Source organism: Lipotes vexillifer, unplaced genomic scaffold, assembly GCF_000442215.2.
Source record: "Lipotes vexillifer unplaced genomic scaffold, Lipotes_vexillifer_v1.1 scaffold1084, whole genome shotgun sequence".
Lineage (NCBI taxonomy): Eukaryota > Metazoa > Chordata > Mammalia > Artiodactyla > Lipotidae > Lipotes > Lipotes vexillifer.
In genome coordinates this window covers 233,992-244,839 of record NW_006785495.1, presented here as the reverse complement: position 1 = coordinate 244,839, position 10,848 = coordinate 233,992, and the positions used below count along the sequence as shown (strand labels likewise).

At 40.0% G+C, this 10,848-nt stretch overlaps 1 protein-coding gene across 1 annotated transcript in view; it reads right to left on the bottom strand.

Moving 5' to 3' along the window:
- MEGF10 (multiple EGF like domains 10) overlaps positions 1 to 10,848 on the bottom strand; it is a 126,009-nt gene that overhangs the window by 47,650 nt on the left and 67,511 nt on the right. The window contains exons 7-8 of the mRNA XM_007457608.1: positions 9,713 to 9,833; positions 5,768 to 5,904 (exon numbers count right to left, since the gene is read on the bottom strand). Of these exons, the coding sequence (XP_007457670.1) occupies positions 5,768 to 5,904; positions 9,713 to 9,833 (258 nt within the window). The remainder of the gene's footprint in view (positions 1 to 5,767; positions 5,905 to 9,712; positions 9,834 to 10,848) is intronic.

Here is a 10,848-nt window from a genome sequence, read left to right as displayed (position 1 = left end):
AACTCTGATTCTGGAATATATTATGTAGGGAAAAGGGCCTCTTGCAAATTTGGTTTCACAGACTCTAGACATCTTTAGGCTTGTCAATGGCAAAGTCTTCAAATCAACCACTCAACAAAGCATTAGAAAAGTTCTGGAGTAATTGAACCAAGTTTATTTAGCAAAAAGCAGATGTGTGCTGCAAAGTTACACATGAGTAAACCTATTTTTAGACTGGAGTATTTTTTAAGGTACTCTATTTTTAACTTGTAAGAAGCTTTACTAAGCCAAGTCACTTAGTTTACTCCTTAAAGATGTAAACTTTAGAGAAAGAAATGCTTTAGGACAATCACTGGGCCTCCTCATGGCTCCACTAAAGGCTGGCAAGACAGCTTGGCAACCTGTCTGTCCAGACATCCTTGCAAGGCAGTACCAGAAAAAAAGAAAAAGTTATGCTCAAGGTAAATAATATCACTAAAAGAAACCCAAATGTTATGCTTTGGACTCCAGGATTTTAACTCAGGAAAAAGCACAGCTCTAAAAGTGGGGAACAGGATAAAAACGTGAAGCATGAAAAAATGTCTGCCACCAAATGACAGGGGAGCAGTGTGTCTATTCTGTCCTATCTTGGCAGGGACTTCCTTCTCTCTGAGAAAACAAAATCCATAATAGCTGGGCCTGACCCATATTTACCTTTCTAACATATACTTAAACATACTGAGTTTCTGTTTTAAATGGCAAAAAGCCATTTGAATTTTACTTACTAAAGTAGCCAGTAAAGTTTGGTTTACCTTCCCAATTGTTTTTTGTCAATGTTGTACTTGTAAGAGAATCCTATTAATAATAGTTATGTCTGCTTCCACCTACCACACCAAAATAGTAGGATATCTTTCTAGAAGTAGGTATTTTCCACCTTAAAAATAAATGCAATCATGAGGTAGCTTATACCCCTCTCATTGGCTGAATTAAAAGTCTTTGTCAAGCAGTCTTATCTCCCTTTTGGGCTCCTTTTTCTAAAAGAAGCATCATTTCCCAACGAAATTTATGCCCTTAATGTTGCTTTTGTGGTCCCATGTGGAATAAGAAAAGTAATCTTAGAAGTCATTAAAAGAGGAAATATTTTCTTAGGAGAGATGGCAGAGAGGCAGATAAAAATATAGCAATAAATATTGGCCATAGTAGAAATATGAAAATGTGAAGTTCCTATTTTATTTTTTTAGATTTTGAATAATACCCTGGAATTGGGAAAAATGGACAAGCATTAAGTAGAGATAACCTAATAAAACATGACACCAATACCCAAACCAGTGAGGGTCACAGGCTTGGTTGAATATCGTTTTGGTTATCATATTGCATCTCACTGTGAACTTATGGAAAAGGAAGTGAGTTAGCACATAAGGGGTGCCAGCTTCCTTTTTCTCCTTTGGCCTTTTGAGCATGGCCCTCCAAGAGTGACCTGAATAATTGGGCCAAACCATGATTTAGTGTGAAAGAATCACATTCCTCATTAAACTGGGATCAATAGATCGGCTGCCTACCTTTCAAACATCTAGAACTGCTGCTCTGGGGAAATATAAAGAACACTGGGAAAGAGCCAACTTTTCCACAATCCCAGAAGCAGGAAAGAGTTCCTCCACTGAAGGCCAGTTCTGCATCCCCCAATTCCTGTCTCCAATTTTGGACTTCACCTCCTTTGGCCCACATTCTTCTTCACTTTCAGGATGGTACAGAAGACAGTGTGGCAGGACTATCTCTGGCTTCACCTTAACAGAGTCCATAACGGGTCCACGGATATCTCCACTCAGCTAACGCATAAGGAGCACCAATTATGTACATGGACTCATGCTAGGCCATCAAAGGCCCCAGTGCGATGATGCCATGACAACCCATCAGCATTAAGAATACTCTTTTAACCCCTTCAGAAGAATTTTTGTGAGAATCTGAAAGCCATGCTCTCACCACTCATACTTGGCTGTGCCGCATGAGATTTCCTCACCACGCTGTCCTCTCAACCATCCCACAAACCCTACAGCCTATTATGGGGGCATCCCATGATCTGCTCTGCCTGCTTACAAGGTGCCCGTTTTGTTTGTTCTGTTTTCTCTCTGGCTGGGAGGGCCGTCCCCACATCCTGGGTATGCTCTGGGCCAGCTGCCTGCGGTGGTACCTGTTTCCCTCTGACCTGACCTCAGTGATCAAGTCTCGCTGACTTCTCAAAACAGGGGAAATGGCAAGTCCCCAGGCCTTTGGGCGGCTTTCCCCACACCTCCTGCCACAGATGGTTCTATAACCACTTATTATTTCCCTTTCACGATGACAAATGTGCTTGTTGTCATTGTGTTGTGTGTGTGTGTGTGTCTGCGTGTGTTAACTCTTGAACCCAGATAGTGAGAGCAGAATTGAAAACAGGAGTCATGTCATCAGTTCATCGGAAAGACAACAGTTATAAAAACAAGTCAAGAAGCAAGTTCCCTCTTCACTTTCCTTCACTTTCTCTAGCTCTTTGCCAGCTTTGCCTCAAATCTAAAACTCACCTGAAAATTAGCTGTTATCCCCTTTCCCTGTATTCTAAATAAGATGAGTATAAGCCAGCCTGTATGTTTGTTGATTTTGTGTTTCCTTGAATTTGAGACTTAAATCCCTACAGGGCAAGAAAACTATTATATTAAAATTTTTAGGGTCCAAAAATATTACACAGAACTATTATTTAGGGTTCTGCTTGGTCCCATGCCTCTCCTTTCCTGACTCATCTTTCTATATTAAGATGTTAATGCCACATGGATCCAGAACTCATCTAACAACATCATTTTCCAAAATACAATCATAAACCAGGATGTAGGGCACAAAAACTTTCTGAGTAGCCCAATTACATGTAAAAACCATGTGCTAAAGGTGTCAATAATTCATAACATCAAAAAACTAAGGAAAATATGTAGTTACATTAACAAAAGATGAAAAAGTCTTTAATGAAATTAAACAGATACTACTAACAAAAGTTCCTAATAAAAATAGGAATTAAAAAAAAAAAAAAACAGGGCTTCCCTGGTGGCACAGTGGTTGAGAGTCTGCCTGCCAATGCAGGGGACACGGGTTCAAGCCCTGGTCTTGGAAGATCCCACATGCCGCGGAGCAACTTGGCCCATGAGCCACAACTACTGAGCCTGTGCGTCTGGAGCGTGTGCTCCGCAACAAGAGAGGCCGCGACAGTGAGAGGCCCGCGCACCGCGATGAAGAGTGGCCCCCACTTGCCGCAACTAAAGCCCTCACAAAGAAACGAAGACCCAACACAGCCAAAAATAAAATTAATTAATTAATTAAAAAAAAAAAACTACTCAAGGGGACTTCCCTGGTGGTCCAGTGGTTAAGACTTCACCTTCCAATGCAGGGGGTGCTGGTTCGATCCCTGGTCGGGGAGCTAAGATCCCACATGCCTCGCGGCCAAAAAATCAAAACATAAAACAGAAGCAACATCGTAACAAGTGCAATAAAGATTTAAAAATGGTCCACATCAAAAACAATCTTAAAAAAAAAACCTACTGAAGCATGAAAAAGACAGTAACAAACATGAAACTATACTGGAGCCATTTCCAATAAAATTAGGAAGAAGACAGGAATTCCTACTATTACCTCTATTTGTCAACATTCATTCAGAGGTTTAACTTAATGCAACAACTCCAGAAAACAAAATAATCATTACAAATCTTGAAAAGAAGAGCCTAACTTGTCTTATTTGTAGATGATAAAATAACCATAGTATTTGCTAAAAATAACATGAGAATTAACTAAGAAGTTTGGTAGAGTGGCTAAATAAAAAAATATTCAAAGGCAAGTTCTTCTTTATCTGGAAATATCTGATTAAAAACTTAAATGGGGGCTTCCCTGGTGGCGCAGTGGTTGAGAGTCCGCCTGCCGATGCAGGGAACACGGGTTCGTGCCCCGGTCCGGGAAGATCCCACATGCCGTGGAGTGGCTAGGCCCGTGAGCCATGGCCGCTGGGTCTGCGTGTCCAGAGCCTGTGCTCCGGAACGGGAGAGGCCACAACAGTGAGAGGCCCACGTACCGCAAAAAAAAAAAAAACAAAAAAACAAACAAACAAAAAATTAAATGGGATTTTTCAAAAATTACAAAATACTTATAAAAAAATTTAATAAGGAAGTGCAGAGTCTAAGTGTATGTGTGGGGGAAACACCCTACAGTATCTTATTAAAAGTCATAAAATTAGACCAGAATTTTAGAAAGAAAAAAATTAGAGAGGAAGGTTAAAGGAATTCTTAATTCACAGATATCACCGAAAAAATAATGATGCCTAGTATATATATAGCTTCTAGACATCACTCAAATTAATAATCGCTAGTATTTATACAGCTCATAGAAATAATTCCACTACAATAATAGCTAATATCTGCAAGTTTCAGCACTGTTCTAAATGTTTTAATGTACTCATTTAATCCTTATAACAACCCTAGAGGAAAGTACAGTTATTTATTTGAACATTATAGATTTGGATGTTTCCAAGGACACAGGTTCCAAAATCTTTGTTTTGGCTATTATACTCTTCTGCCTCTCAAGCCTCTTTCTCTAATTTTACACATACATCTAGCAAGCTTGGTTATCAAGTCTTCCAGAATGCAACAGATTAAAGAGCTAATTAGAAGTCGTAAAAGCACTCTGGGTAACACTTTACCACCTTAACACAAAAAAGGACAAGCAGTGGGTGTAAAAACCACGCACTACATGAGCATCACGTGCGACCAGAGAGCCCTGTGAGTCCCACAGGGTCTTACTCTATGAGCACTGCACAATGAAACAACTGTTATTATTCTTTTTTTTTTATCCTTTTTTTTTAACATCTTTATTGGAGTATAATTGCTTTACAATCTTGTGTTAGTTTCTGCTGTACAACAAAGTGAATCAGCTATATGTATACATATATCCCCATATCCCCTCCGTCTTGCATCTCCCTCCCACCCTCCCTATCCCACCCCTCTAGGTGGTCACAAAGCACCGAGCTGATCTCCCTGTGTTATGTGGCTGCTTCCCACTAGCTATCTATTTTACGTTTGGCACTGTATATATGTCAATGCCACTCTCTCACTTAGTCCCACCTCCTAGAGAAATGGAAATAAAAACAAAAATAAACAAATAGGACCTAATGAAACTTAAAAGCTTTTGCACAGCAAAGGAAACCATAAGCAAGACGAAAAGACAACTGTCAGAATGGGAGAAAATATTTGCAAATGAAGCAACTGACAAAGGATTAATCTCCAAAATACACAGCAGCTCATGCAGTTCAATATCAAATACACTGCAGCTCATGCAGTTCAATATCAAAAAAAAAAAAACGACTGCTATTCTTAAGAGTACACAGAAGGTAACTTTATGCCTGACATACTTTTTAAAGATACCTAAGTACACCCATTTTAAAATAAATCTATCCAAAAATCTTTAAAATGTAAAAAGTATTGGTGCTTGAAGTGGCTGTCCTCAACACTTAACTGTATAGAACTCATCCATCATGGGTTCTGATATTTTATTATGTTTTTTAAATAAAATATAATAGCTTCAATTCACCATTGCTGTATCTTCAATTCACCATTGCTGTCTGTGATCCAGTTTCTATGCACTGAGTTGGGAAGGAATCTGTCAAACACACTGATACCTTACAGATGCTTCTTGGATGATTACAGAATAGTCACAGACAAATGGTAGTAAACGTGTTCCCTGGACCCTCCAAGCTCTCCTTTCACACCGTTACAAACAGTCAGAGAAGCACAAGGATGTCCCTTACCGTTCCCCTGTGTATCCGGGACTGCAGTGACATTGGCCCGTGGTGGCATCACACGTCCCTCCATTATGGCACTGACATTCTTGTGAACAGTTCTTTCCAAAGCGACCCTCAGGGCAAGGCTGACCACACACTGTGCCCTGCATTCAAAGAGACTTGGGAAATTAGATGGGCCTCCAGCCAGGGAAGGGCCAAAGGAGAAGGGAGAAAAGAGGGGAAACAAAAAGGGAGAAGGGATATAGGAACAGGGCTGCAAGAAGATTAGATAAAGGAGATTTTAGAACACATACACTCTGTTCATCATCTCGAAAGTGTTAGAAATTCTAAATTGACTTATTTGCTTAGTAAGCCTAAATCTCAAGATATACTCATAGGTGGCAGAATAGTAATCTTAAGAAATACCTATATTAAAAAAATAAAGTTACATCAAATTATTATGGAAACCTAAGGAATTTACAAATCCTCCTAAGTGTTCTTCCCTTTGTCTTACATGTACAGTAAGTCAACAATACTTATTGCACATCCATTACATAAATGACAACATCTGGTCCAAATGGAATATCCAAATGCTTCACCATATGTTCTAGAGAAAATAAACTTTATCATTGGTTTCATTTCTTATAAGGGAGCATGAGAAAAGACTGACATTTTTTGTACCTGAATTAATGATAACATTGCCTAAGAAATACTTCAGCAGAAATGAACCTAGACATTTTATTTCAGAAGAAAATACACTTTTATTTTCATCAGGTTCAACAAACATTGTTGGGCCAAGATCAATAGGAAAGCCTATTTCCTGGGGAGAAAAATCGAGAGAGTAACTTGGACACATCTCCTCACCCTAGAGGCTGTCTGTCTTGTCAGATACTGTCATATTTATTCCGGTACTATGTGGAGAAGCATAAGATACTTTGCCAATAAGTCAATGAAATATTCTACTATTTTCTACTTCACTCGTCTACATAACTTGGGCTTGTAGCTTATCATCTATTTACTGGAGTTACTGTTTCAGCAAACAACATATCCCAAGTAACAGGAATTTTTACAATGTTTTTAAATGTTGGAAGCTGTTGCTTTGTCCTCCTTCTCTATAAAAAAGACAGACTGTGGGCACTCTGATATTGGAGGCTAGCGAACACCAGATGGTTTTGTAAATGTTTATTCTGGGTAGTGTAAGAAAATGCATTTCCTCTAACTCCTGGCTATCTACAAAGGCAGTTGGTGTGCTAATTAAGTCTCCTCTGGTGGTTTCTAGTTATCTACCAATGAGGAAAGTTCTTCCAGAATCTTGGAACTGAAAAAGCCTTTGAGAGGTGATTCAAATCAGTACTTAACTGAGAATCATCTATGTGCCAGGCATCGTGCTAAGCTCTGAGAATCAAAGATAAAGTCACAACCTTTAATTAGCTCACAACATGGTGAGGGGGAAAGATGTAAAAACAGCTCTGACCCCTCCATTCTAGCACAACATATTAACATGACTGAAGTAATAACACGCCTAGGGTTAATCCATGATAAGCAGGGGTTCTGGTGAAAATTCTCACTCTCTCAGGGACTAACTACTCACATTTTGTAATGGTCCCACATAAGCTTCAGAGATGCTGTTGAAATATTATTTATAAATAAGGATTAATGTCCTACTTAAAGCTATTTGCTCACATTATTCCTATTAGTTGAAATACATACATGTGTATGTGTGATAGGAATATATATTCATCATGAAAAGTACCTAGGATGACTGCACAAAGAAAATGTTGTAAAGAGAAGTGTAAGTTGGAAGCTCAGCTATGCACATAAAAAAATGACCTGAAACATTCAGTAAGAAACATCTATCAAGGTAGGGGCCCCAGAGTATTGGGGAGGCTCCACTGGGCTGATGGAGAGGGCCATCTGCCCACCTACTGGGACTCACGGTCCAAGCTTGTGGTTACCACTATCCCACATCATGACCACCGCGACCCAGAAGAACAAAGCTTCAATCTCAAGATGAGGCAACTCTACAGACAATGTCTACACAAAAATCCTAGGAGTAACATGCCTATAGCTCCTCATCCAAAGAACACAGAGCTCCCTGGACGCTCTGCTATCCCAGCAAAATCCATCCCTCGCCAAGGACCAAGCAATGACCAGTGTTGGCAAAAGGTGGAATACAAGAAATAAAAGAAGAGAAGGAGTCAAAGATAATTCAGCATTTCTACCTTGGGCAACTAAAAAAGAAGTGTTGGTTTTAATGAGGATAAAAAAGGTAAAAAGGGAATTGCGGTACAACAAAGGATTAGGGGTACAACAAATTTGGTTCTATGACCACTGACTTTGATGGGCCTGCTTCCAGCTCAGTAGTACTTCAATAGCTCCCCTGTTCACCTCACCATGAGGCATCAATTAAAGCCCCCCTTGCACTGACTCCATTGCTTCATAGAGTTTCCCCAGGCTCTGCTTCCTTGTCTTGCCCACTTACCATTTCCAGCTCTTGCCTTGGTTCTGATATTTCTTTTCCACTTGTCCCAGTGGTCTTAACATCTTGAACTCAACCTTACTTCCCGTGATTCTCACCAGGAAGTGGACTCCAGGTCTCCTTTGCTCCATGCCTACAACAAGGGCAATCCCAAACCAGTCCCATCCCATGTCTGGCTCCTAAGGCAGACACATCAAATACACATCTGTGGTCAAGTGAGGGAAAGTCAAGGTTTGGGAAAATCAGCAGATGATTGTTAAAGCCATGGATCCTAATGAGCTTTCCACAAAAGATTTATAGTGACAAAAGAGAAAGATAAGACTGGAACCGAGGAAATACTGTAAGAAAGCAGTATGTAAAAGAAGGGGGATTAGAAAAAGAGATTTTTAGTAAGAGAGGTAGGACAGAGGATTATCAAAAAGTGGAGGGAAAAGAGATTAGGAAAGGGAGGTGGATGAGCAACAGAGTCAAAAGCTTTGGAGAAGTGAAGTGGAATGAGAAGAGAGGAGTTGTTACTGGATTTGGTAATTAAGTCACTTGAACCCCTGCAAGAACAGCTTCACTACAGTTCATGGAGATGGAAGGTAATCATCAAGTAAATTGTTCTTTTATTTTCTGTATGTTAACGAAGGAAATAGACATTGGTCATTCACTCTTCTGCCTTCAAGCAGACTAATACACAAACCGACTCAGAGAAATACGAACCAATGTTATTTCCTGATTTCAGAGTAATCTACTTAGTCAACCAGCTTTGACATTTTTTATTCCACATAACATTAAGCCTGTGAGACACTACATAAAGAGTAACGAGAAGGCCACACACCACAACGAAGAGTAGCCCCCGCTCGCCGCAACTAGCGAAAGCCCGCACACAGCAACAAAGACCCAATGCAGCCAAAGAGAGTAAATAAATAAATAATAAAAATAAATTAATTATAAAAAAAAAGACAGAGTATCACAGTCAAAGTTTGGGAAGTGTGGAGAGATATAGCTTCCTCTTAAAGTATCATACTAAAACCTCTGAGAAGTTCAGCAACACTTGGAAAACTTGGCTTTCCTCAGTGTGTCTCCAGATTCCTAAGACCAAATCACTTTTTCACATAACACTTAACCTTTTGAGAATAATGTTCCCAAGAATAATAATGATCCATAGAGCATAATTATGAAAATGCTTATTTAAATAGTTGCAGGGTTTGACAGCTCTTGCTGTCATGTGTAAGGCAAGATATTTCCCTTTTATATCCTGAGGGGAAATGCAGGACAGATGGCCTACTATCTTTTCCATGAGGACCCTTAGTACACTTCAAGTTCAGGATTTAATCACCTTCTGCCTTCTCTGGACTGAAAACTTCCAGCTTTGAAATGGTCAGGTAATTCCAATTTTGGAATCTTTAACCATCAATGTAACTTTCTCTTGTATCAAAGTCCTCCACATGCGTTTTCACTTGAGTACCCTGGAACAGAGTGTTTTGGGAGGGTGGAAGTGAGCTTACCAGCCAGCCAGAAGGACACGAGCATTCTCCAGTGACGTGATGACATACACCTCCATTTTGGCAGGGGCATCTCTGCTCACACTGTGGCCCGTGCTTGCCAGGGGGACAAAGATCCTCACAGCTGAGGGATTAACATTAACATTAACATTAACAAAGGACACCATGATTTACCCAACCACACAACCCTTAGGTTCACAGACACAGCAGCACCCACAGCCCTAAAATAGACCAGATTTCTCTGTCCAGTATTGTTCGTTTCATTAGCATCAAGGGCATCAATCATATTGGCTGGAAGGGTCTTTGAGGGGTCACCTAGTCCTTCCCTTTGTTTGGGGGTATCTTCTGAGTGATTAGCTTTTTTCATCGGGAGTGGTGGGGGATGATGCTAGGCTTGTGGGATCTTAGTTCCCTGACCAGGGATTGAACACGGGCCCTCAGCAGTAAGAGCATGGAGTCCTAACCACTGGACCACCAAGGAATTCCCATGTTTTGGGATATTTTCTAATGAAACCATTTCAATTTGAGGAGAATCTGTCCTATCAGAGAGCACCAAGGATGACTCTCGTGGGCCACACGCTCCCTGGTGACAGGAACTTTCCATGTAACTTTTATAAAGCTCATGGGTTACACTGGAAGTCTATTCAGTGTGTTTGTTCTAACCTCAAAGGAGACTGAAACGTCTACACATCACCCCATTAGTGTACAAAATCTTCATAACCAATTTTCAGCGTTCTCTTCTTCAGAATGACAAGCCCCCATCCCATATTGTATGAATACAATAGGCTTCCCTAAGCCTTTAATTGTCTTTTTTACTCTCCTGTAAAATTGCTGCAAGTTTCCCAAAGCCTTATGCAACTGTGGCCTTGATAAAAACCCATAAAAGCAATATTAACAATTAAATAGTCTGAGATGATCATCCATGCTTCTGAAAATCAGGGCTTTCTTGGCTAATGCAATTTTTTCCTTAGCTCTACTTGTATAGCCCTAACACTGTCAGCAGGAAGTATTTACCTAGTCAGCCACATTTTTTTCAAGTTCTAATTCTGTGACTTACAAGTGTAATTTTCTCATTAAGGGAAGAAAATTTTTTTATCTCCTACTTTTTTTTCTAGCAAATTCTGCCTCTTAGTCTGTTT